Here is a 27,641-nt window from a genome sequence, read left to right on the forward strand (position 1 = left end):
GCCCCTAATCTGCCATAGGCCCCTATATACCGCCTCCTCATGCTGCTGCCAGGTCCAGAGTCTCTCATGGGTCCCTGTACGGCCTCCCATTGCTGCTGTCTCCATCGCCACACTCTGCCATGTGCCACTTTCAGGTCTCCTCACACTGCTGGTGTGTTCAATTTTTTGACATAGGGTGCTGGCAGATTACGGGCCTCCCATAGCTGCTGCCAGGCCCCTAATCTGCCATGGGCCCCTATACCGCCTCCTCATGCTGCTGCCAGGTCCAGAGTCTCTCATGGGTCCCTGTACGGCCTCCCATTGCTGCTGTCTCCATCGCCACACTCTGCCATGTGCCACTTTCAGGTCTCCTCACACTGCTGGTGGGTTCCATTTTTTGTCATAGGGTGCTGGCAGATTACGGGCCTCCCATAGCTGCTGCCAGGCCCCTAATCTGCCATGGGCCCCCGTACCGACTCCTCATGCTGCTGCCAGGCCCGTAATCTGTCATGGGCCCCTGTTGTCGCTTGTTGGCATATTCCGCTCGTTCAGATGCTCCTTCTCCTGCTACTCCTCTTCACGGATTCCGTCAGCAGTCTTTCTTGGAATCCGTTTCCAAGAGACAACAGTTTGCGAGCACGCACCAGACGGTGCAGAAACTGAACGTCCTCCTGTCCAAGTTGCTGCTGCCAGGCTCGTAATCTGTCATGCGCCCCTGTACCGCCTCCTCATGCTGCTGCCAGGTCCAGAGTGTGTCATGGGCCCCCGTACCGACTCCAAATGCTGCTGCCAGGCCCGTAATCTGTCATGGGCCCCTGTACCGCCTCCCCATGCTGCTGCCAGGTCCAGATTGTGTCATGGGTCCCTGTACGGCCTCCCATTGCTGCTGCCAGGCCCGTAATCTGCCATGGGCCCCCGTACCGACTCCTCATGCTGCTGCCAGGCCCGTAATCTGCCATGGGCCCCTGTACCGCCTCCTCATGCTGCTGCCAGGTCCAGAGTGTGTCATGGGTCCCTGTACGGCCTCCCATTGCTGCTGTCTCTATCGCCACACTCTGCCATGTGCCACTTTCAGGTCTCCTCACACTGCTGGTGGTTTCTATTTTTGTCATAGGGTGCTGTATGGCCTCCCATTGCTGCTGCCTCCACCGCCACACTGTGGCTCCACACTCTGGTTTTGGCCCCGTGACTGCCCAAATGAGTGAAGTGTGCGGTGATTCTAAGATCGACGGCACTCATCTGCATGTCATACTGCCTGACAGTATTATTTCTCTTCCCCAGCAGACTCCAAGGGCATTTAAATTAAAGGTACAGTGTTCAGCACTAATATTAAGTCTCTCTGAAGCCTAGAAACACCCTTTTTTAAGTTAAATTCACAGCGAATATATTCGACTCGAATCAAAATTTTTCCACGAATTCGCCGAATCAGTCGAATCAAATTTTTGAATACTTCGCTCTTCTCTATTCATTACAGTACAATGGGATGGCACGGTTATCACATGGTCACTGTTGATTCATAAGCCTGTAGCTTGTCAGGCAGCTCCTGATCACACCTAGTCCTGCCCACTGCTTTCTGGATTGACAGCACTTCCTCCATTGCTGCAACCCTCCCACTGTGAGCTGCAGTGTCTGGGAGGGGGGGCATATGAGACACAAATTGAGGAGGATTTGGCTCAGTCAGGGAAGACAAGATAAGTTTTGTTTACTCTATGAAGCATGTGCATCATATAAATACAATAAAGTTAGGCATACACAAATTAGACCTACCATCCCTCATTAAAACTGTCCTGCTACTGTCCAATTTTTCACTGCTGTGTCACCTGCAGTCTCTTCATTCTTAATAAGAGCTTGACAGAAATTAGTTGACAGCAGGACAGTTTTGCATCAGCGAGAACACCGACAGCCTCTGCAAATTACTGCCCAATTTTTATCTGCTGGTCAGATGCAACCTATTACCATGTGATGAAAAATGCATGCACCGCTACTAACAGGGGCAAACTGACAACTCGTGGGGCCCCTGGGCAATAGGGGATCTTGGGGCCCGTGTCCTTGCCCAAACTCAAAAAAGCCTATGAAAAAAGGTACCAGGGGCATCTCATGGGGCCCCCTACTGACCCCGGGCCCTCGGGAAGTGCCCGAGTTTCCAAATGGTCAGTCCGCCCCTGGCTACTAAAGATACCTGAAAAAAAATCAGATTGGGGTGCTGCTGCTGTATGTAAGCCAAGCTAATAGTAAAAGAAAAAAAAAAAAATAATCTCCACAGCCATACATGCATTGCCAGTTTACACTGTCACTGAGACTGCTTGTGACAATTGTACTGTTCTGTAACACCACACACAGCTTTAAGGCATCTCCCAAGCATGTTATTTAAAGGACTCATGTTTTTGAGTTGACCTTCTCACTGATGTATGGAATTTTGTTTTAGGCTTTTTTTTGCATTACTACATATCTCCCATGGCAGTGTACAACTGCCATGCAGTTTACAGTAGTATGCCTATTAGCCCTAAAAATGGCCATAATTTAACATGACGATTTTCACCCTATAGACGTCAACAGGTTAGCTGCTATATTTGGTTTCTTCGCACACTTGGAAAATCGAACTTCCCTGTAATGTTCAGAGATGGCTTGCCCCATCACACTTCTCATATTTTCCATCTGGTTGGTAAAGCTGCCTATTATAGTGATAGGTTACAGGCTAGTTACTAGTACTACACAGACGTGTAGTATGTATTAGAAAGTGAGTAACGTACCAAACCAGTCTAAATCTCCATATATGCCAATCACTATGAGGAAAACTCTAAAGAAATTGGCTGAACATACACTTTTGGACTCCTTAGTTAGTTCTGTTGATCCTTCACCAGACCAACACTGGGCAATGATTCCACAAGTCACTGGGTGGATAACATGAAGAATCTGCACATCAATGTCATGCTCTGATTTATCCAGGCTAACTTGTACCTTACTAATAGATACAAAGTCAAAGAATACAGGTTCCCTCCACATAGGGAAATAGTTACATAAATATTTACGAGGGTAACAGCTTTAGTGTCAACGATTGCTGAGCAATGTCTACCTTCTTGTCAAATGCTACGTGTGCCGGGATGAAGGTAGATGATGGGGCTTGCTTTGCTTGGCCATAGGTCAGTGTAGGTCTCTTATTAGCCAGCTCATCCAGTTCAGCCTGTGACAGCTGGTTCACTGTGATTGGGTCTTGCCCGATCCCTACTGTTGGGAGCAGTGGGTTACTAAATCCATCCCGATAGGTCAGCGTCTGAGAGCGGTGGAAAGTCGATTTCTGAAACACCAAAAAGAATCAAATATTAAATTCTTTATGATACATGCAGTATATAAGCTTGGCACACTGGCACTCTGATGTATAACAAACCATACTATAAATATTGATTAAATGGATTGATCAGTTTTGTTCTTATATTGCATAGTTTTGTTAAAGCTAAAGGAGATTGTCCAATCAGAATGCATAGTGTACGGCCAGATTTAGAATTTGGGTTAGTGTGAGGGTTACAGGTGGGGATAGTGTTAGGGTTAAAAAGAGGGTTAATAGACTTACAAGGAGGATAAATGTTAGGGTTACAGAGAGAGTTAGTGTGAGTATTAATGCTAAGATTATTTTAAGGGTTAGTGTGAGAGTTACAGGGAGGATTAGTATTAGGACTACAGGGACTGCTATTGCAGGGGCTACAGGAAGGGTTAATATGGGCATTACAGAGAGGGCTAGTGTGAGGGTTACTGGGGGGGGGCAGTGTGGGGGTTAGTGTTACAGTTACCAGAAAGGATCGTATGAGGGGTACAAGAAGGCTTAGGGTTGGGGTTATAGGAAGGGTTCATGTTGGGGTTATAGGGAGGGTTAGTGTTGGGATTAAAGGGACGGAAAGTGTTAGGGTATAGGAAAGGTTAGTGTTGGGGTTGTATGGAGTGTTAGTGCTGGGGTTATCGGGAGGGTTAGTATTGAAGTTATAGGAAGGGTTAATGTTAGGGTTATATGGAGGGTTAGTGTTGGGATTAAAGGAGGGGTAATGTTGGGGTTATATGGAGGGTTAGTGTTGGGGTTAAAGGAGGGGTAATGTTGGGGTTATATGGAGGGTTAGTGTTGGGGTTATAGAGAGGGCTAGTGTTAGGGTTACAGGGAGGGTTATTGTTGGGGCTATAGGGAGGGTTAGTGTTGGGGTTATAGGGACGTTATAGGGAGGGTTAGTGTTAGGGTTATATGGAGGGTTAGTGTTGGGGTTAAAGGAGGGGTAATGTTGGGGTTATATGGAGGGTTAGTGTTGGGGTTATAGAGAGGGCTAGTGTTAGGGTTACAGGGAGGGTTAGTATTAGGGTTATAGGGAGGGTTAGTGTTGGGGTTATAGGGACGTTATAGGGAGGGTTAATGTTAGGGTTACATGGAGGGTTAGTGCTGAGGTTATAGAGAAGGCTAGAGTTAGGGTTACAGGGAGGGTTAGTGTTGGGGTTATAGGGAGGGTTAGTGTTAGGGTTATAGGGAGGGTTAGTGTTGGGGTTATAGGGAGGGTTAGTGTTAGGGTTATAGGGAGGGTTAGTGTTGGGGTTATTGGGGGGGTTAGTGTTAGGGTTATAGGGAGGGTTATTGTTGGGGCTATAGGGAGGGTTAGTGTTGGGGTTATAAGAACCGTTAGTCTTGGGGTTATAGGAAATATTAGTGCTGGGGTTATAGGAAGGGTTATTGTTGGGGTTACCGGGAGGGTTAGTATTAGGGTTATAGGGAGGGTTAGTGTTAGGGTTACAAGCACAGAAGAGGTTAACATAGGATATAGAGGAAGGGTTAGTGTTAGGGTTACAAGCACAGAAGAGGTTAACATAGGATATAGAGAAAGGGTTAGTGTTAGGGTTATACGTAGGGTTAGTGTTAGGGTTACAGGTACAGGAGAGGTTAACCTGGGATACAGAGGAAGGGTTAGTGTTAGGGTTACAAGCACAGGAGAGGTTAACATAGGATATAGAGGAAGGGTTAGTGTTAGGGTTATATGTAGGGTTAGTGTTAGGGTTACAGGTACAGGAGAGGTTAACATGGAGTGTATAGAGAGGGTTAGGGTTATAGGAAGGGTTAGAGATACAACTACAGGAAAGGTTTTTATGGGGTGTATAGAGAGGGTTATATGTGAGGGTTACAGGAAGGGTTAATGTTGGGTTTATAAGGAGGGTAAGGGCAGATTTAGACGTGCATCTAAATCTACCTTTCCTCTGAAGCATGATCCGCGTTCAGATCATGCTTCCGGGGCTACTGACAGGTGGTAAAAAAATGATGTGATGCCTCCTCACCACCTGTTTTAACCCCATTTTTGCTGACAATCACACCCCAACTGCACAACGTTGTGGGCTGTTTGCTGTGCTTCCTTGTTTGCCTGGATGCGTCACGTTTGGCAGGCTTGCTGCCTGCCGATCTCTACATGTTGGGTAGACATATAAACACCCCTGTCCACTGTCTATTGCAGCTTAAGGGGAGGGGCAGTTGGTGGGTATCAAAAAAAGAGGCTCAACCATTCATTTTTACAACTCCCAACCGAATGTCTAAATGAAGCCTGAAGCTTCGCACACATGATGAGAATATCAGACGAATTATGAATATGTCTTAATGTCCAATAAATGAAAATCCTCAATTAAAACCCCCACGTGTACATCAGCATTGGTACAGATTCCATAAGCACGGACCTCTTGCATAATGGCCGCTGCGCAACTTCTGACTTTCCGTCTGACGTCACTTACTGATGGGTTTCGTCATTATGACTTTGTCAAAGGTCATCCTTTAATAACAAAGTCGTAATGATAAAACGCACCAGTAGTCAGACGCAAAGCCGGAAGTTGCGCAGCAGCCATTTTGGAAGAGGTCCGGTCCTTTGGAATCTGTACCAATGCAGATATACATACTACAAATTGTAAGCGCTTTTTCATATAATAAATGTTATTGCCTTGATATTTTACACAATGGCTGCCTGTTCTCTTTGCTTTATATATTCTGACGAGAGAGATCATAGTGATATTGGAAGAAGAGGACCCCAATTGCTTACAACCTGATCCCCTTGCAGTTGTGTAAGGTACATGGACTGCATGGTGGTGGAATATATATGATTTCACACAGGGGCAGATTGACAACTCATGGGGCCCCCGGGCAATAGGGGATCATGGGGCCCCTGTGTCCTTGCCCAATTTCAAAAAAGCCTATGAAAAAGGTCCCAGGGGCATCTCATGGGGCCCCCTACTGACCCCGGGCCCTCGGGCAGTGCCTGAGTTTCCAAATGGTCAGTCTGCCCCTGATTTCACGTGATTGGTGATTAGTGGATTGGTAACCATGGAGCACTGTGTGGCACGTTTTGAAGTTATGTATAACATCACGTTATATACAATTCAATCTCTTGGAGGGAAAGGTTGCTCATGAGGAAGGAAGATGGAGGAAGCATTCGTATTTTGGATATTGATCTTAAGTGAGCAATCTACACCTAGAAGGTAAGAGTAGGAACTATGGATACAACACGTGGAGTGACACTTGGTGGAGTTTTTGTTGGTTTTGAGCACTTTAATGTGAGTGGTTTGAAGTTTTAATTTTTACTGTGTAACAAAGATAATACACTATGTGCAGTTTATATATTCTCTTTGAGGATCAAATAGGAAGAGGAGTTCACCGTTTTCAAGATCTATAGAGATACACAACTTCTGGAGAATTAAGAAGTCACGTGGAGGTTTTCATTGAGGACTTTCATTTATTGCACACTAAGACATATTCATCATTTATTGGACTTCCTGGGGAGGGGGAGAAAGGGACTTCTTAGCGACCAGGGGTTGTGCACGATATTTTGGAGAGTTGATTTGAAATTTTGGGTTCAGTCGATTCATTTTTCATAATATCAGACGAATGTTCGTTTGCTTTTTTTGCAAGCTAGTCTCATATTGAAAATATGACTAAACTAAAGTTACGAAAATTCTTGTAACACAGAATACAATTTAGGAAGTGATGTAATGTATTGTAGTGTAAAGTATTCTTCATTTCCGAGCATGCGTGGTCTTGGTCACTCAATTTTTTTTTCGGATGAATACTTTACTGATTAGCGAAAATCGTTCATTCTGGTAAGAACGAGAATGAGAAAAATGTTTGCGTTTGTCCCTTGGGATAATTTTGCATGAACTGTTGTGATCGGCTCTTGAAAGCAGTGTACTAATGATCAGATTATCAGACGATCGTTCCAAAGAGTGTATTTTTCGTTCAATTTTTAGATTGCATGTACTGGGCATAAGTGTGAAGGTTATAGCTCCAGAAGAGGTCTGTGCGAGGTAGGGTTGCCACTTTTTTTTCAAGATAAATCCGAACACTTTGGTAGCGCACAGCAAATTTTCCCCTCCCCTTAGTGATCCCCCATTAGATTAGCCTCCCTATATCAGCACCCCCCCACCCTTAGAGACCGCCCATTAGATTAGCCTCCCTATATCAGCACCCTTCCACCCTTAGAGATCCCCCATTAGATTAGCCTCCCTATATCAGCACCCCCCCACCCTTAGAGACCGCCCGTTAGATTAGCCTCCCTATATCAGCACCCCCCCACCCTTAGAGATCCCCCATTAGATTAGCCTCCCTATATCAGCACCCCCCCACCCTTAGAGACCGCCTGTTAGATTAGCCTCCCTATATCAGCACCCCCCCCACCCTTAGAGACCGCCCATTAGATTAGCCTCCCTATATCAGCACCCCCCCACCCTTAGAGACCGCCCATTAGATTAGCCTCCCTATATCAGCACCCCCCCACCCTTAGAGACCGCCCATTAGATTAGCCTCCCTATATCAGCACCCCCCCACCCTTAGAGACCACCCATTAGATTAGCCTCCCTAATTCGTCTCAGATGGCTGCGGGGGAAGGAGGGGGGTGAACTTCTGGCTCAGTTCCCCACAGCGAACTGAGCTGGAAGTGGGAGTGGGTACCTGTGAAAACCAGGTACCCGCTTCCCCTGGAAAAGGTGCCAAATGTGGCAGCTGAGGGGGGATTGAGGCAGATAAACAGAGCTTCCACTATTAAGTGGAACTCTACTTTAAATCCCCTTTGTTCCCCATTCTGATGCTCAGTTTGGTCTTCAGCAAGTCATCTTCACCTTGTCTAGCTGCCTAAATGCATTGAATTGCTGCCATGTGATTGGCTGATTAGCAATGTGTGTTACCAAGCAATTGAACAGGTGTACCTAATAAAGTGGCCGTTGTAGTTGCCCATAGTAGCCAAACTCCATCACCTTCTGGAGCAAAAGGGAAGTAAACATCCGGCAGTCGCTCGGGGTAACATCGACTTTATGTTCCAGTGTGAAAATAAGCAATACAACAATGTACCGGCTGTGATCCAAGACCTGTACCTATATTTGTACCGATCCGTCACATGTAAACAATCGGGGAGGGAAGAGGGACGGAGGAATTTGTATGCAAAAGATGGAGTAAGGGCAAAGTACTTATATACAAATGTAACATTGTATCTATATTTAGTACATACCAAAAATGTATCAATATATCTATTATTAGTACATACATAAAATGTATCAATATATCTATAATTAGTACATACCAAAAATGTATCAATATATCTATTATTAGTACACACATAAAATGTATCAATATATCTATTATTAGTACATACCTAAAATGTATCAATATATCTATTATTAGTACATATATAAAATGTATCAATATATCTATTATTAGTACATATATAAAATGTATCAATATATCTATTATTAGTACATACCTAAAATGTATCAATATATCTATTATTAGTACATATATAAAATGTATCAATATATCTATAATTAGTACATACATACATACAATGTATCAATATATCTATTATTAGTACATACCTAAAATGTATCAATGTATCTATTATTAGTACATACCTAAAATGTATCAATATATCTATTATTAGTACATACCTAAAATGTATCAATATATCTATTATTAGTACATACCTAAAATGTATCAATATATCTATTATTAGTACATACCTAAAATGTATCAATATATCTATTATTAGTACATATATAAAATGTATCAATATATCTATTATTAGTACATATATAAAATATATCAATATATCTATTATTAGTACATACATACAATGTATCAATTATCTATAATTAGTACTCACTCTCTACTAATTAATCGGAAATATAGAAGGGGATGACATTGAGATGTGATATAAGAAGAGACAGAAAAGATGTGAATTAGGAGGGAGCCATGTGTCGCAGACCGCAGACCCTCTGCATACGGCACAGACACAAGGGTGACTTACGGTTGGGTCCCGGTAGGTGTTCCCAGGCAGGAATGGCAGCCCATGGACAGGGTGGGAGGACATGGTCTCTGGGTGCCTCTCTCACACACTGCTGCCTGTTAGTTGCTCTCCAGCTTTGCTGTGTCTCCAGGCAGCATCCAGACTCTGGTCTCCATGGGAACAGTAAACACACTGGCTGGACACGCCCCCTAGTGCTGATGGACAGCTGAGCTCCTCTATACAGGATACCATGTCATTCCTCCACTGCAATCTTTAACCACTGCATTACCACATGTATGCAGCCCACCCAACATGGCTGACTCACTTCTTTACAAATACGGCCAAAATGTATAATAACAAAAACAGGCGGACTGACCATTTGGAAACTCAGGCACTGCCCGAGGGCCCGGGGCCAGTAGGGGGCCCCATGAGATGCCCCTGGTACCTTTTTCATAGGCTTTTTTGAGTTTGGGCAAGGACACAGGGGCCCTATGATCCCCTATTGCCCAGGGGCCCCATGAGTTGTCAGTCCGCCCCTGAACAAAAACATTCCACTTAAGCAGTTCAGCTCCTGTATACCCCATATAGACCAGAGCCGTTGTTACATTTCTGTTGTTTAGGTTAAGTTCACTTCTATGCATTTGCGTTTGATGCATTTCTGCGGCGCATTATCCAGTTTTGTAGTTTTTAATGCATTTTGTGGAAGTGTTGATGTTGCTGGGAGGAGGTGACTGTTGTCATGCAGGATAAACGTACCAAAAACATATATACGTGCGTTTCATTCCACTGAACTCTACTGAGGTAAAAATGCATTGTGATGATTGTCAGGCTCTGTTCACACCAATGCGTTTTTAGTGCTTTTTGCAGAAACGCACTACAGTCCATTTAACATGGTTTCCTATGGAACATGTTCACATCTATGTTTTTTTGAGCCGCTACGTTTTTGGAAAGGGTCAGGGAGTTTTTTAAAAGCAAAACACAGCGTTTTTGCTACAATAGAGTTAAATGGGAAAAGCTGCTGAAATGCTTGGTAGTGCATTTTTACCGCGTTTATGCGACGTTTTGCATTTTGCATTTTTATTCTGCCCAGCAACAAAAAAAAATTCCACTTTAAAAAAAAAAACAAAACAGTTTAACAAACCGTGTTAAAACACATCAAAAATGCATCAAAAACGTGTATAGAATAATGCACAATGAACTGAGAAAAGCACTGCAAAACAGACAAAAAATAAACTGCAGAGGTGTGAACAGAGCCTTAAAGAGTCCCTGCACCTTTCCTGAAAAACAAAACAAAACGCATTGCTGGAAACTGCACAGATGTGAATAGGACCCATAGGAAATAGGGTTAAACACACTGTAGTGCATTTCTGTGGATCTGCAAATACACTAAAAACGCATAGAACCTAGCCCTTTTCTGCACTAACTTGTCATAATTGGAGGTGCATTTAAAGGAAAATTTATATATACCTATATATATATATATATATATATATATATATATATATATATAAATATATATATATATATATATATATATATATATATATATATATATATATATATATATTAATAAATTAAATAGGAAAAATACATATGCTTTTTCCTATTTATTACTATTATTATTATTATTATATTGCATTATATATTTATATATAATATATATATCTATATATATATATGTATAAAATGCAATATAATAATAATAATAATAATAAATGAAATAGAAAACAATCAAATATCTTTTTTTTTTTTGCATTTGCACCTGCAAAGTGTTGCAACCACAATAGTGGATCGCTTGTGCAATGGTCAGGCACCTACAGACTATTCCTCTGGCTCAGGTTGGTACAATGGTACAGACCTTCAGCTACAGAGCTGGAGGAAGTATTAGGCTAGGATCAGACCTGCATACTGCATAATGATTTGTTGGGACTGTCAATAAGTGCACCAGCGCTTCTTCAAAGGCTCCAACGTTAGCTGGCAGAAGACCAGATTAAAGGACTGCCCCTCCAATTAACTCATCTTAAAAGCCCCTTTTTTGTTTCCTTTTCCCCCTTTAACCATTTCCCAATCATACCAGTTAGTTTAGGCCTAGCATAATCACCATTATTGCACTCTGGCAGTATAGTTTCTGTCAACAGATCATAAGCAAAATCTCCTGCGCTCAAGGACTCAGGCGGGTGGCGAATAGATGGAACCAGACCTGAAAAGATCGACCACCAATGCATGTAGAGTTGTGCAGCTGCAAATAAGGCTGGGGAAGCCCGACCAATACTGCAAATTGAAACAAAAACGAGAAGCGCACCAACCTTGCACATTACCTCAGTAACCAAAGTTTATTAATTGTAAAATAATATTCACAAACAGCGAATAAAATCAGGCATATAGGTCCTCAAAGGGACCTGAAAAGTAGAAAGCCAGCATGGATCCCATCGTGGGGGTAGATACTCAGTACAGCTGACGCGTTTCGAAGGACATCCCTTCTTCATCAGAGCTGCTCTGATGAAGAAGGGATGTCCTTCGAAACGCGTCAGTGGTACTGAGTATCTACCTCCACAATGTTATTTTACAGTTAATAAACTTTGGTTACTGAGGTAATGCGCAAGGTTGCTGCGCTTCTCATTTTTGTTTAAATTTGCAGTATAGTTTCTGTATTTGGTAGCTTAAGTTCATTACTGTACGTAGGGTGGCCTTGCTACTGTTCATGCTGATCTGGACACCAAAAACCATCTTGCACTTACTCCTTACCACTCACTGTTCTGTATCTTAAAGGGTGCTACCACCGTTTGTTGATTCAACCCTTTTGCTTGCTTTGTCACCAATTCTGTTTAGTGACAATATATTAAGTTTGCTTTTACTACCCTGTTCAGTGTCTGCTGTCTGACACTGACACAGAACGGCAGCCCATGTACATATTGCTTTATTGTGACTCTTAGCAAAGTCTTCTCAGATGCCATCTGTGGAAATGCTTTCTGTACAAGTGGGTGCTCATGGAGACATGAAGACGTAAAGTCTTCTATGGAAATGCTTTTAATAAACATGTAGGTCCCGCTGTTCTCTATGGGGTGGTCAGTTGTAAATGGACCTCCTGTGCTTTTACACCCAATGGCAATCCGATCCAATCCACTACATGGATGGGGAATGGATCCCCATCCATCTGTTTTTAGCAGATAGGATCGGATTGCATGTCGGTGGGTGTAAACAGACACTGTTTACATCCGCTGTTCCACAGAGGACAATGGAGGGTCCGATCAGGTCCGCCTAAAAATCTGACAGGTGAACCCAATCAATCTGCCTGTGTGAAAGGAGCCTAAAGCAAAACTAAAGTTACATAGTCAAAAACAGCGAGTAGCCAGGCTCTTTATTGCAATGTCTCTTCTGCAATAAGATGCAACTACCTACCTGCTTGCTGTCTTTTCTGGCATGTAAACTGAGCTGCTTACAGAGCCAGCCCACGCTATGTGTGCTGGGATGACTGACTCCTGCACACGAGTGACGTCATCCCGTGCCAGCCAACGATGATGGCCGAAGACCGGCACACAGAAGAAGATGCCAGCAATGGACAGAACCGATGGAGTGAAAGTAAGTTTAGTTCCGCTTTAACTGACAAACACGCATTGGTTTACATCCAATGACTGGCATTCACCGACCTTCACCAACACAGAGGGACGTCCAGATGTACACTAACTGACTGATGTGTACACTAGTGAGACGCACACAGACAGACAGACAACCACTTTAGCAAAAAGATCGCACACAGGTTATAAGATGAGGCCTCCTACCTCCTAACACTCACCCAACAATAGAAAAACGACTACCAAGGAGTAGGTTAGCTTAGTGTGATTTAGTGTAGGTCCTGCCCCAGAAGAGTCTACCTTGCCATGGTGGGCAGGCTCATCATCTTCTGGCCAAAGATGAGACAGAACCATTTCCTGATGGAGAGTTTCATTGCTGGCCAGAAATCTACACTTTATGTAACCAAAGTGGAGTACGATAGGAATAGATATAGACACACACATAAACACAATAATAATATGTAGGTTCAACTTTCTGTTCTCAACATTTCTTTTTTTAAATTCCTCTTACCAGCAGAAGTGTGCTCGTTCTAGATCAGCCAAGGTTGGAGATTTTAAAGACGAAATGTAACTTAGCTTGTACTATACTAACTTTGAACAAAGTATAACACTTGTGTTTTGTTATTCCATCATCCATGCTAATGATCACACATTATGAAGAAAATTACAAGAAAATTACATAACAAAATCTGCTCAGATTGATATGAATGGGACTGGTTAGCAGGCTGAAGTGGGGACAGCTGTAGAGGGAAGGAAGCTCAAGGCAATCCATTATCCCCTTAAGGGCTGGCTCCACATTCTCAGCCACCTATATGTCAAGGTCCTACCTTTCCCCAGAGGTTATGCTGCTCCATGTGCTGGCATCCATCTTGGGTTTCTGCAAAGCATGGTGGGAGCCTTTAATGCTTTCAGGCCTCTGTGGTCCATCCCCCAGAGGGGTGTGGTTGATCACATTTAAGCCTGTTGTCTGTACTTGCTCTTTGCATTCGTGTCCTGTATGATTGTGTTGCAGCAAGCTCTGGTTCTACTCTCGTGGCTCTCCTGGAAACTGACTCTGCTTCGACTAAGACTATTCTCAGCCTTATCCCTTTATCTGACCTCCCGTTGCTGAACCCAGCTTGTGACCTGTGTATTCTTGCCTACCGTCCTGTACTGTCTGTCCCGCTGTTATCGACCCAGCCTGTCCGACTACGCTATCGTTTCCGACCAGCTATACGCCATTGGCGGTGGCCATTACTGCAGCTGGGGTTACTCGGGGGCCCTGATCTGGTCCCTGGCTGCGTCAAGTCCATCCCCACCATCAGGGGCCCTGGTGAAAGGCAGCCTGGGGCTTAGACTCCGCGCCCTGAGGAATTCTGGTCTGTGGGTGGTGGTTGTTGTCAGTCAGTGTGTGACCCTACTATTAGGGCTGCCTGTCCATTCCACCGCTCCTGCCCTGACACAATAGTTAGGAGGATGTGGGGACACCAAAGCTGAGAGCTGAGACAGCAATAACAAATTGTTTGGGTTCTAGTCTTTCTCTACTCTACAGGAAAAAAAATTGTGTCTGTGTTGCTGTTGAAGATTTTCCCTTTCTTCCTTTATGGTAAAAGTGTTGTAACTGGGACAGGAAATCTCTCCAATGGAGGCCTGTGTAGTAATAACCTGACAGGGTTTCTAATTATTTCCCAATCTATGAAAAAAGACAAACCATGGACAAGGGTTTCAACCATTTCCCCTTCTAAGAAAAAAAAATTGTCTTAGGTAATTTTTGAAACCCAGTTGAATGAATATTCTGTGCCTATTACTGTAATGCAATAATACATACACTGCAATTTCAGGCTATTTTCAGTTTTTATGTAAATTTAGTGCCCAAGTTTAGCTTGGGGGAGCTAGTACATTTTTTAGGTAAAGGCTGAGTAGCATTCTGGGATAAGTTAGCCTGGGTGTGAGTCAGCCAGGTGAAGGCTCTGCAGGTCAGTTCCCTGATACCTCATCTTCCTCTAGAATCTGGAGAAGTTTCTAGAAGGCAGTGGGTGGAAGGTGAGGAGGAATTGATCTGCATACTTAAGAGATCTTGGCCAATCCCCAAGCAGGAGGCTTGGCATGGGGCCAGGACAGCCCTAAAGTATGATCAGCAGGAGTAGTAGTGTCAGGTGAAAGATGGAGTGCAGGACAAGGGAGTCTCTACTGTAACCCCGTCTTCCAGGAAGGACAGTCTGAGCAGCAGGGAAGGAGCCAGCCCAGAGAAAGGTCTGAAGGCAGCCACCTACCCATTGAGCTATCAGGAAGGACAGCATGAGTAACCTTACACCTGGGCCGGCTAAGGGGAGAGGGCAGACAGGTGGAGAACCCAGCTAGCTCCTCATGGGACTGTTTCTTAAGTTGGCAGTTTCTGGGTCCCCTTGCCCGGGGATACTCTCAGGCAGCTGGATGAAGAGGAAGATTCATCTGGGGTCTGAGGAGGTACAGCAGAGAGCTGGTTAGCTCTTTAAAGGAGAGACTTTTTGTCCACAAACTCGTACATGCTTGCTAAGGAGTTTGTCCTCACAGTTCACAGTTTCCTTGGGCATCTAGTACACCCCTCAACCCCATGCAAGTTCTAAACCCCTTAATAAAATCACAAAACCAAGCTTGAGGACTGTTTACTGTCTCCAGTGTACAGGTGTGGAAGAAAATGCATGTTGCCTAGCTGTGCAGAGCTGTAGGGGGACCCAAAAGTACTGAGACACCCCTCCAAATCATTGGATTCAGGTGTTCCAATCACCTCCATGGCCACAGGTGTATAAAATCAAGCAACTAGGCATGCAGACTGCTTCTACAAACATTTGTGAAAGAATGGGTCGCTCTCAGGAGCTCAGTGAATTCAAGTGTGTACCGTGATAGGTTGTCACCTGTGCAATATGTCCATCCGTGACATTTTCTTATTACTAAATATTCCACGGTCAACTGTTAGTTGTATTACATGAAAATGGAAGCAACTGGGAACAACAGCAACTCAGCCATGAAGTGGTAGGCCACGTAAAATGACAAAGCAGGGTCAGCGCATGCTGAAACGCACACTGCACAGAAGTCGCCAACTGTTTGCAGAGTCAATAGCTAAAGACCTCCAAACTTCATGTGGCCTTCAGATTAGCACAACAGCAGTGCGTAGAGAGCTTCATGGAATGGGTTTCCATGGCTGAGCAGCTGTATCAAAGACTTACATCACCAAGTGCAATGCAAAGCGTCGGGTGCAGTGGTGTAAAGCACGCCACCACTGGACTCTAGAGCAGTGGAGACGTGTTCTCTGGAGTGACCAATCATACTTCTGTCTGGCATTTCGATGGATGTGTCTGGGTTTGGCAGTTGCCAGGATAACGGTACTTGCCTGACTGCATTGTGCCAAGTGTAAAGTTTGGTGGAGGGGGGATTATGGTGCAGCGTTGTTTTTCTGGGGCTGGCATTGGCCCCCTAGTTCCAGTGAAGGGAACTCTTAAGGCGTCAGCATACCAAGACATTTTGGACAATTTTATGCTCCCAACTTTGTGGGAACAGTTTGGGAATGGCCCCTTCCTGTTCCAACATGACTGTGCACCAGTGCACAAAGCAAGGTCCATAAAGACACAGATGAGCGGGTTTGGGGTGGAGGAACTTGACTGACCTGCACAGAGTCCTGATCTCAATCCTATAGAACACCTTTGGGATGAATTAGAGCGGAGACTGTGAGCCAGACCTTCTCATCCGACATCAGAGCTTCACCTCACAAATGTGCTTCTGGAATAATGGTCAAACCTTCCCATAGACACACTCCTAAACCTTGTGGACAGCCTTCCCAGAAGAGTTGAAGCTGTTATAGCTGCAAAGGGCGGGGCCAACTCAATATTGAACCCTATGGACTACGACTGGGATGCCATTAAAGTTCATGTGCGTGGAAAGGTTTGTGTCTCAATACTTTTGGCAATATAGTGTATATAAACCCTCACCCCATTCAGTTTAATATAGAAATGAAAGGCAAAAAATTTGTGTATGGAAATAAAAACATCCTTAATATACCTATCCCCCCTTTGTTTTATAAGTGATCACATACCCTCTGTTATCAGAGAAGTGATGGAGGAGAAACAACAGAACACTGGTCTTTCCAGTGAATGGCTGTGCATATGGTGGTGGTGGTGGGGGGTCAGAATAAGTCTGATCATTGGAGGACAGCAGGCTGAGTTTCCAGCACAGCTAAAAAACTGACCACAATGTGCTATTACTAGTGTAGTCAGTTTTTAATAGGAAAGTAGAGGGACTGGCAGGAACACCAGGGTTTTCACACAAAGGAAGCAATAAAAAGAGAGCAGGATACTTGTTTAATATAAGTTCTTGGTACAGCAGGAACGTATCAGGAATATGAAATGTTGGGTTGACATATTCTTTAAAATATCCTGTGTTGGTAGCATGTTGGAAAATCAGAGTGCTGTTCTGGCATATCGTACATAGGTCCAGGTCTGCACTGGTCCGGTGCTCCAATCGTTGCATATGGAGTGTGAGGGCTGTTGATAGAGCAGTGTCGGATGGTGGGGGTGATAAACATGTCTCTCAGGGCTTGTTTTACACTTGCAGTGGTGTTCTGCAGGCACTATCGCCCACAGAACATGATTCATTCAAGTGAATGGATTTGCACTGTAATTGCCTCACAATTTAGTGCAATGCAACAAGGCAGTGAAAAATTTAGAGGATAAAAAAAAGGCAGCGGCAGTGAGGAGGTGGCATTTCTCCTACTCACCTCCTGTCAAATACCTCTGAAAAGCAATCTGAACTTAGAGCACTTTTCAGAGGAGGGCAGTCCTTGCCATAGGTCTAAAGGAGCCCTTAAACTGGAAATACACGAGCTAGCAGAACTTCATTCACTATTTTTTGTTTCTTGAACATTCAGTTAATTTTCTACTCATTAGTGAGGTCAAAATGGCGATCATTTTAGACCGCAGTGCCAAGAGATATTCAAACAATGACTGTAATCATTTTGTTCTGAAAAATTTCATTCCTACTAAAATTGAATGTAAAAAGCAAATAAAATTTTGAAGTACTTTTGGATGACAGTTGTCAAGTCTCTGTCGGCATTATATTATGTCCTCCTGATGTGATTCTTCATATGTTAATGTTCACTTGAACTCTACCAGCTCTAGTCTGTGCATTGGGACCTTAATGGAAACATTTGAAGCTACTCTATTTCTCAAATTTGGGTTATTCCAGAAAGAGACCTAGTGCCCAAAAAATGAGTTTATTGATCTGTTGTAAATCATTGTAGCTGTGTTGTCATATTCTGATGTTTTCCTTTAGGGAATTAAATGGGGTTGGTGGCGTCCCTGTCTCAATCAAATTATTGGAGCTTCTTTATACAAGCTTTTTTTGACTTTCATACATTTTATATGTAATTTTTGAGTCAGATTTAATCAGGTGAAATATGAGGCGGGGATCTTTTTGCAATAAAATTGTATAACAATCATTACTATTAATCATCATTAATGGATGAGCCTGCTAAATCTCTACAACATGCTAAATCTTCCCAGCGACATCCAATGCTCAGGTCCTTTGATGCTTTGCCCAACCGGTTTACTCAGTTACTGTTAATTTCCTGCGTATTAGGGTTTCCATTGTGTTTTGATGAAATCAGGGCTGGTGTTCCTTTTCTACTGCTATAAATAAAACACAGAGATCCCGTTTTACAGGTTTTGGTGAACCTGATGGTAAAGGTATGCATTATGCAGCCAGCAGGGGGCACAATGGATCTAACATGGGAACACAGAGAGCAGAGGTGCGCATAGCAAGCAACCAGATCTCAGAGTCATATTGAGAAAGTAGCAAATAATCACCAGGCCAGGCCAGGTTTTTGTTGTCGGAAGATCTTACATTCTATACCAGGGGCAGACTGACCATTTGGAAACTCGGGCACTGCCTGAGGGCCTAGGGTCAGTAGGGGGCCCCATGAGATGCCCCTGGTACCTTTTTCATAGGCTTTTTTGAGTTTGGGCAAGGACACAGGAGCCCCATGATCCCCTATTTCCCGGGGGCCCCATGAGTTGTCAGTCCGCCCCTGTTCTATACCATTATTTATTGCAGCCTAAGGAACCTTTAGAGTCTTTTTGGGTCTTAGGGAATGCCTGCTAAAACCAATTAACCATTAAGGGGTCAGTCAAAAAAATGCCCCTTAGATTCGTTGTTTAGCAAAAAGAATCCCCCTCTTACAGTAATTTTTTCCCCCATTTTTGTGTATTAGATTTTTTTTATGTACTATCAGTTTTTTGTTTGACTTTTTTTCACTCTCTTTTTAATTTCTGTGAAGTAAAACGTAAAAAGTAATGAGGCTAATAAATGCACAAGCTTTTGGCACAAGAATGGGACACATTGCGCTCTTAAAACCACTACAGCCCTGTTCCATCTATATGTCAACGGTTGCCTTAAATCTTTTCAGCAACTGCACACAGAATTTGATCTAGATTAGAAATGGTTCTACCAATACTTGCAGCTACAGCATGCACTACAATCGCAATACTCACTCACTTTATTGCTTAATAGAAGAAGATGGGAGGTAGACTGAAGGCCCGTCTCAGATGATATGTGGGACCCTTGCTTAGTAGAATATGGGAGCTAGACTTGGGGCCCATCTTAGATAATATATGGAGCCATTCTTAGTATAAGAAGATGGGAGGTAGACTTGGGGACCATCTCAGGGATGTATTGGACCATTGCTTAGTAAAACAAAGATGGGAGGTAGACTTGAGGATCATCTCCAATGATATAAGGGGTCATTGTTTAGTAGAAGAAGACGGAAGGTAGACTTTTGGCCCATCTCAGATGGTATATGGGACCATTGCTTAGTAGAACAAGCTGGGAGGTACACTTGGGGCTCATCTCAGCTGTTGTATGGAACCGTTGCTTAGTAAAAGAAGATGGGGGGTAGACCTGGGGACCATCTCAGAAGATATATGAGACCATATACAGTACATGTAGATCTATACATTGCTAGCATGACACAGGCCTAATGGAAAAACAAGCCTTATCCACTTTAAAACAAGCTTCATAACCAGTTTTACTGATAAAGATATTTTATTGTGTGGTTGAGTTGTACAAGTTATGAACAATAACAGTCAGCAGGCAATCCAGAAGTGAGCTACACAGTGGATGAAATCAATTTAATGATAGAATATAGGGACATTTTCATTTTTTTATATGAAAAATAATAAGTTACAAACAACATTTTAAGTGCTTTAAAACAGTGTCACTGTTATATCTTCAAATTTTGAAGGAAGCAAATAAAAGATCTCCTCTCCTTGCTGCTGCCTTGTGGTTGGCATCTCAGCTGCCTGCAAACTGAGAGAGTCAAGGAGCAGAATTCTCTCAATGCTCCAAAAAAAGTTCTATTTATTTCAAGTGACATCCTACCTTTCTAAAACCAATAAAATACATTAATAATAAAACTCAACTTTGGTTTAGACTCACTTTACTACAGAACCTGGAACTTCTGGCCATTGATGGACAGGCTACCATGGCTTATCAATACATTTGAATCCAGGACATCAACCCTTAACATCGTATCTTATTTGTTTTTACCAGATGTTGATGAAAAAAAGATGTGAAAGAATAACATTTCTCTAGTCCTTTGCTACTTGCTTCCTTGACCTGAACCCACACCAGAAAATGCAGAGACTGAGAAATCTTCTGCTACAGACACTGCCCAGGCAAAGGAAGGCAGCAGAAGGCATTGGGGTGTCATTAAAGTGTATCTAAAGTAAAACATTTCTTTAATTTTAAGTAAAGCAGGTAAGGGATAAAACCCCATTTTGTTTAGATGACCATTTGTCATCGGGACTAAAAGTGAGGGAAAATCCATATTTTGAGCTACCACCAGAATAGAAATAGAAGGGAAGTACAGCAATGGGGACACGTGTTCCCATTGAACTGATTTCATTTCACTTCCTTTTGTGTGTACAGGCAAAAGAAAATCTAAAAGTTGTTTAAAGTTTTACCAACTTCCTACTCCATCCAAAATAAAAAAATAATACATATATTTTGGCTTTAGATATACTTTCAGGAATTTATTAGAGCAGGGTAAAAGTTAGAAAGGGGGCAAATTTCCCCTGGCAGGGTGAAAGGGCTTTTCTAGATTCTGGCCAGAGTTAGGCCCACCATAGAATAGACAGATGTCCCGAGAATGACACTGGACAGAAGTAGCTCACATATGGCATACATTCAACCAGGTCGAGCTAGAAAATCTCTGTAGGTAAAATCAATTGCTTCCATTATTGGAATCATTCACTTTCACCGCTTAGGTGTACCCATAAATGTCCTGGCCTTCACCCCAGCATCCTATTATGGGCATGACCAGACTGCTAATGGCCAGCCAGAGTCAATAAAACAGCAGGACTTATATTGCTGGTACATTTTTTGTCATAGTCTTAAACCAACAGTTCATAGGATTTTGAATAACTTCTCAAGTAAAGGGATGTTGCTATTATCTAGTTAGAATCACTAAACCACTGAGATTGATGCCTGGAAAATCTTCCCATAGTCCTCTGCAATAATTAGTGAATTAATTTTTGAATCAGGAAAGCAGATGTTGTGATTTACCTAAATGCCTGCAGGTTTGTCCATTTGGAGAGTCATAATACTTTATGAATTGTGTGGATCTTGGCAGATCAGAGAGATATGCTTCCAAATATTCAGCAAAAAAATTTACATAGGGATTCTCCTGATTCCATCATTGCCGATCCCTCCTATTATACACATGGACAGTAATGGGAGTATGCTATTATTATGGTCTATTCAGCTTTTCCCAGGCCAAAATTGGCCATTAACTTTTACTTAAAATGGAATGACCAGGCCCATTTACAGATTATTGTTTTGAATTGTTCCTTTACCCAGGTTTATCTTTTCCTTGATCTTGCAAAAGCGTTTCTTTAAACAGATGCAAGTGGTCCCATGAAAACTCTTTCAAGGGTCACTGACTTCCCTGCCCATTTTATTCTGTATAGTAGTGAGTTGAAGTTATGGATGATCAATCTCTTGGACATACTTTTGGTTTCCTATGTTTTCAGATGATTCACATTTATTCATATGCAGGAAGATTGAACCCTTTAAAGGGTCAACAACATTTCACTTATCAGTGCATGCTGATGGCTCCTACTGTTTCTGAAAAATACTAAAAACTACTGGCTGGTTTAACTTCTCTAGTGCCCACCCATAACTAAAATATATGAGTTGAGTAGATTGACTCTTCAAGGTAAATATCTTAAACATATTGGCAAAACATTCATAGAGAAAATGTCTGTGTGTATTTCATCCTGTGTATACTGTTCTGTTACTTAACCACCAATAAATGTTTGTTCTCAACATGTAAATGTAGAATGAGAGAGAGAGACCATGTTTCCATCATCCACAAAATAATCCACACTTTTTAGGCCATGTGGACCTCTCGTGTCAACAAAACATGGCAGCTCCTACTAGATTACTGAACCAATTAAAGAACTGTAAAGCATGAGGTCTTTCTCCAGTTTTCTGACAGATCTGATATTGAGAGCCTAGACAGTAAGATAAAGTCCATGTGCATTATCAGCTGCTTCACAGGTGAACTATCAAATCTGCCCCTGCAATTTGTTTCATGGAGTTGAATTTTTGTCACCTGTCAGCTTTTCAAAAATTAAAAAAAATCAATGTCCTGCATGAAAAGCATGTCCACTGTCAGCAGCTGCAGAGACAGAACCTTGTTCCCTGTGGGGAATCAGTGGTCTCTTCACTTCAGAGGTCTAACATGCCCCATACTGAGTGAGACCTGTGCCTTGGCAAACAGAAAGACTACGTCAGGTTAAGCTAGTGTGTGGTTTACTAATGGACAAGTAGACATTCCATCAGCCATCATTTTTGAAGAGACATTGGTCTATGGTCTCCCAAACAGTCTGTTGCTAAATATCTAGTCCGTAGATTTCCTCTAAAAATATTATCGTACTGTCCCTTCTTACAGTATCTGTTCTGTGAAAAAAGTGGGACAAGGTAAAGTTAAATGATAAGAATTGTGTGTGCAGCAAATATAAATATATAGAGCTAGCAAGTCTTTTTTTTTTTTTTACTTTGAATGGGCTAGCCTCATTGCTTCTAGGCGATGTTTTCCAGTGCTACCTAGAAGTCTCAGCCAACCTCATTTTATACTGTCATTTTTAACATTTTAAATATACATAAACATGTAAGAGGCATCTTGTGCCAGCACCAGTTCACCATTTGTTAAGACAATTTGTGAGTAAAAAAGGCTACTAAAAACTTTAAAGAAAGTGGAAAGCTTGATGTCTTGAGTTTGCAACTGTCAAAGTATCTGAAAGTAAATGTGTGTACATCACTTCACAACAGCCAATCAGATCAAAGTGTAGCTAAGGCCAATATTTTTTTCTTAGGTTTGGATAGATTGATGAGGGGATAGAGCTCCTATGTCCCCGTTATGGAGATTCAATCTCTCTCTATTGGTCCTGATGACCATTGTCACCAAAACTAAGAGTGAAGGAAAATCCAAACTTTTAAATTGCCACTGCAACAGGAATAGTGGGGAAGCGCTACAATGGAGACACTTGTTGAGGTGGCAACTAAAAGGGCATTTACCCTATTTCCTATTGTGTCTACAGGACAGGAAGTGATGGTACATCCAGGGGCGGACTGACAACTCATGGGGCCCCCGGGCAATAGGGGATCATGGGGATCACCCTGTGTCCTTGCCCAAACTCAAAAAAGCTTATGAAAAAAGATACCGGGGCATCTCATGGGGCCCCTACTGACCCTGGGCCCTCGGGCAGTGCCTGAGTTTCCAAATGGTCAGTCCGCCCCTGGGTACATCTACAAACCAGAATAATGCAGTGAAAAAACTGACAGAAGTTGTAACCATTTTCTAGTCTATCCAAAACTACAAAAAAGGTATTGACTTTAGATATACTTTAACATTTCATATTCTCATCTTACAGTGAAGGTTTGAATTAAATTGCTTGATAATACCAATATAGACAGTACTTCTTTCAAAAACAGAACTAAATAAGGCCCCCAGTAATATTACTGGATAAAAGTCTAATTTCTTCCTTAAAAACCCATAGATGTTTACTGTTTATCATGTGCAGTTTGGAAGGATAGTTCCAAATAACAGGTCCATAAAAAACTGGGCACCACTTTTACGTTTTCATTTTTCCGCTATTAAGTTTGAGTCATCCTGCGAGTATCAACAACGTTATGACAAAAGTCAGCAAAACTGAAAAATGATTAAAAATAAGGGGGAAGGTTGGGATATCCAGCTTTCCTGTACCATTGAGGATTTACATCTCCATCCATGGAATTTTTGCTTGGTGAACCTTCAGAAATGGCTTTAAAACAGAGCAGGGCTTAACTATGATGACTAAAGTATATGATGACATATACTTGACTAAAGCTGATGTAAAAACACTGTCCTATTAGGTTTACTCAACAGTGGGGCTGTGCAAGACTTACTATAATTCCTACATGTTTTCAAGCAAAGGTTCCAAGCTCTGTTCCTATATTAGACTTGAGCACTGTTATGATCATATTTAACATGGATCTAGTGGCTAAGGGAAGCTGGAGTATATACAATGTAGAAAATAAGATTCTGGATTTCTCTTTAAAAGTCAGTTCAGAGAAAACTGATATTTCATATTTGGGTATATGGCTTAGATGACAATAGATGTTATCACCAAGCAACTTTTCAGATTTTTTTTGCAACTATAGTGGCCAGAGTATCCTTCTCTGTTCAACTGTTGTAGCCATTGCAAAGAACTATTAGCCTTTATGCTGGATTCCTATGTGGGACTCATATAGCCCAAGAGCCACAAGAAGCCATATTTTCATCACCAATAGATGCAATATCGTTTTTTGTAGACGAACCCTTTCATTTTCTATAGTGTAGGATAATGGTGGAAAAATTATTAGTGCTTTCCAAACAGTAGCCATAGGCCTCCATGTATTAAGATACAGCCTCAGAAGATATTTTGGACTAAACTTGTAACTGATTTGAAAATTTTTAATGATACGCAGGCAATCTATGGATTAGGTTTTGACCAAAACTGAGCAAATAAGCATTTGAGATGGTCCAACGTTCTGGAAGATGTATCCCCATTCATTGCCAAAATGTTGGAGGCAGCTGTCAATATGGCATCAGGTATATGATGGCAGGCAGTTAGCTCTCAGCATTGCCTGCATATTTGCCAATATATGGCCAGCCTTAACCTCCGCACTCAAAATCTCTCCACATTCCTCACCTGCAGAAGTTGTGTGGAGTTGGCCTTCAGTCCTTGCATTTGTAGAAATATGTTTTGCCTAAGATTTCCTTCTCAAAATATGCCAACATTTTAGTGACTTCCACAGGGAAAAATAAACAAGCCTTTACAACCTATAATACCCATAATGAAATTAAAAGTGCAATAACTGTTTCCTTCAGTAGCGCTCAAGTTGTGCTTTCTCACAAAATTTACTTAGTAGAAAAAACATTTTTAGGCAACAAATGAATCAAATTCAATTGCACATCCAAAACTTACTATTTGAGCAGTAAATAAATTAGTATGCCCTACAGTATTAAATATAAACATTAAAATAAGTGAATTCTAGAGAATTTATCAACTTCATTACCAGTCTTTCCTTTCCAATTTCTGTTTTATCCTTTCCCGCAGAAACACAGCAGTGATAGCACTGCATAGAATGAGAGCAAAGAATGAAATACAGGATATTTGGGTCAATTCCGGATTGTACCGTGTCATGAAAAATTCTTGCCTGGCTTTAAAGTCCAGAAGCACAGCTTCAAGCTGGGAAAGAGTGCACAGGCCTAGAAACACGTGGAATATCTGGTGGCCATGGCCAACAATGTCACAAACCCCTGGAAAGAATTTCTCTGGGACTGGGCAAGAGAAAAAATAGGCACTGATTATGAAGAAAATGATCTGTAGACAGTGGAACCAAATAGCCTTGTCAGAGCAATCTTCCGCATGGCAGACAAGGATGCGATGTATAACTGGACTGATGTCTAAAATATACGCGAGGCCAGCTGGGAAAACTTGCCAGATCTTCCTCATGACTGGATAAGGCCTTTTGTAATGGTATTTAGCATAGCAGCAACCAAAACAGGACATCCAACCTAGAAAAGCAGCTCCTGGCAGGAAGTAGTACCAGGCATGATCATACCAGGCTTGGCTGGAGCTGTAGTAGTAGTGGGCAAGGGCACTGCCATACTGATAAGTGCTAACTCCAACATAGTCCATGAAGTAAAATGTATAATGAGCCAACTCAGATTTGGACTGTAGGAGGTGTGCAAGGATACTACATGTGAGATAAGTCAATGATGCTATTATGTATATGACCAGTGGCATGGAAAGCACATCCCAGGAGAAGCCTTCTGTCTCCACAAACACTCTGAACCTCAGGAGAACAGCAAAGGCCACCAGAAGATGTGTCCAGACATTAACCGATTCATTATGCTTCTGAAAAAGGCTTAGGAAATAATATTTCCAGTCCTGGTCAATAGGTCTATATCCAGTCTGAATATATGGTTCCCTGAAAAGATTAGGAACATCAGAGTCCTTGACTGTAGAAGGCATCTTTGGAAGGCCACCTTCTAGAAGCTTCGGGAGGCGACGCAATTGCTGTGCACTGATGGATAATGTGCTGATACATTCCAGAATGGCCGTCGTCATTGTTGGAACAAACTGATGATTACATATGATGACTTTGTTTCAACCTACGGCAAAGAAAATAAACACGTCAAGCAAGAAAACAGAGACATACCTCTTACTCGGCTCATGGCAAGAATTTGTCTTCCATTATTTCTGTACAGTAATCTGATTTCTTAGCATTGACTGTTACAAGATATTCCTAACAAAGGCAAATGTCAAGCAACAAAACCAATCATCTTATTTAATCAGATCTTAGATTTGTCTCCTAGCCTCATTCAGTGTTTCTTATATTAATCCATAAATGGCTAGTTCATCAAAGCAGTCAAGAATGGACACTCATAGGTAGATTTCTTAGCCAGAACATCATGTGTAAAGCTATAAGAAATACTGTGCTACTAAGACCTAGTTCATAGCATTTTGTCAGGGAGATAAAGATGCGCCTGGCCATTTTTTTTTTCAGTTTTATTCTTTGAAAGGAACATTGGGCAGTCAGACATGACCTGATAAGTACAAGCATGTCATTGTTGATGGTCAAGTTCACCAGTTAGGTGTTATAAGAGTTAGCAGAGGATTCTGAACAGTGGCAGGCAGTCACTCCCAGAGAGAGATCATCTTTAGCCAGCTTTTTTTGGTTTTGTCATGACTGTTTTCTTTAAAGCAGGGATCTCTAAACTTTCTAAACAAGGGCCAGTTTACTGTCCTTCAGGCTTTTTTTTTTGGGGGGGGGGGGGCTGTGTTCAGTAGGAGTAAACAATGCCTCATCATTGGTTTTAGTGGGGAGGAATAGTGCCTCACTGTTGGTATGAATAAAAGGAATACTGCCTCATCAATGGTGTTAGTGGGAGGAACAGGGCTCCATCATTAGTGTCAGTTGGAGGAAAAGTACCCCTAGGGCTGGATAAAGGCATGCAAAGGGCTATATCTGGCCCCAGGGCCACAGTTTGGAGACCACTGCTTTAAAGGGTCAGGTCATTTCATTAACAATTGATGTTCTTCTGTCACCATATTTGAATTTTTTTTCACGCAGAAGCTCATAAAGTATATCAGGTTCCACCATCTGAGAAATGACATTCAAAGAAAAACAAAATCTTGAGGCTCAACTGCATATAAAAATAATATCTATTTCAATCAAATACCACAGTACAGGCAGCACAAAGCATTGGACCTGTGTG

The 27,641-nt window shown here is 42.2% G+C and overlaps 2 protein-coding genes across 3 annotated transcripts in view; both read right to left on the reverse strand.

Annotated features, from left to right (window-relative positions):
- Window positions 1-27,641, reverse strand: part of EFHC1 (EF-hand domain containing 1) — a 159,679-nt gene that overhangs the window by 38,746 nt on the left and 93,292 nt on the right. The window contains exon 2 of the mRNA XM_089685991.1: window positions 3,053-3,274. Within this exon, the coding sequence (XP_089542117.1) occupies window positions 3,053-3,274 (222 nt within the window). The remainder of the gene's footprint in view (window positions 1-3,052; window positions 3,275-27,641) is intronic.
- PAQR8 (progestin and adipoQ receptor family member 8) overlaps window positions 19,855-27,641 on the reverse strand; it is a 101,059-nt gene continuing 93,272 nt past the window's right edge. For both annotated transcript variants that reach the window (XM_089685992.1, XM_089685993.1), the window contains exon 2: window positions 19,855-26,534. In XM_089685992.1, the coding sequence (XP_089542118.1) occupies window positions 25,429-26,490 (1,062 nt within the window). In that variant the 5' untranslated portion in view covers window positions 26,491-26,534 and the 3' untranslated portion in view covers window positions 19,855-25,428. The remainder of the gene's footprint in view (window positions 26,535-27,641) is intronic.

Source organism: Staurois parvus, unplaced genomic scaffold, assembly GCF_062004578.1.
Source record: "Staurois parvus isolate SC_StPar_1 unplaced genomic scaffold, SC_StPar_1.0 ptg000390l, whole genome shotgun sequence".
Lineage (NCBI taxonomy): Eukaryota > Metazoa > Chordata > Amphibia > Anura > Ranidae > Staurois > Staurois parvus.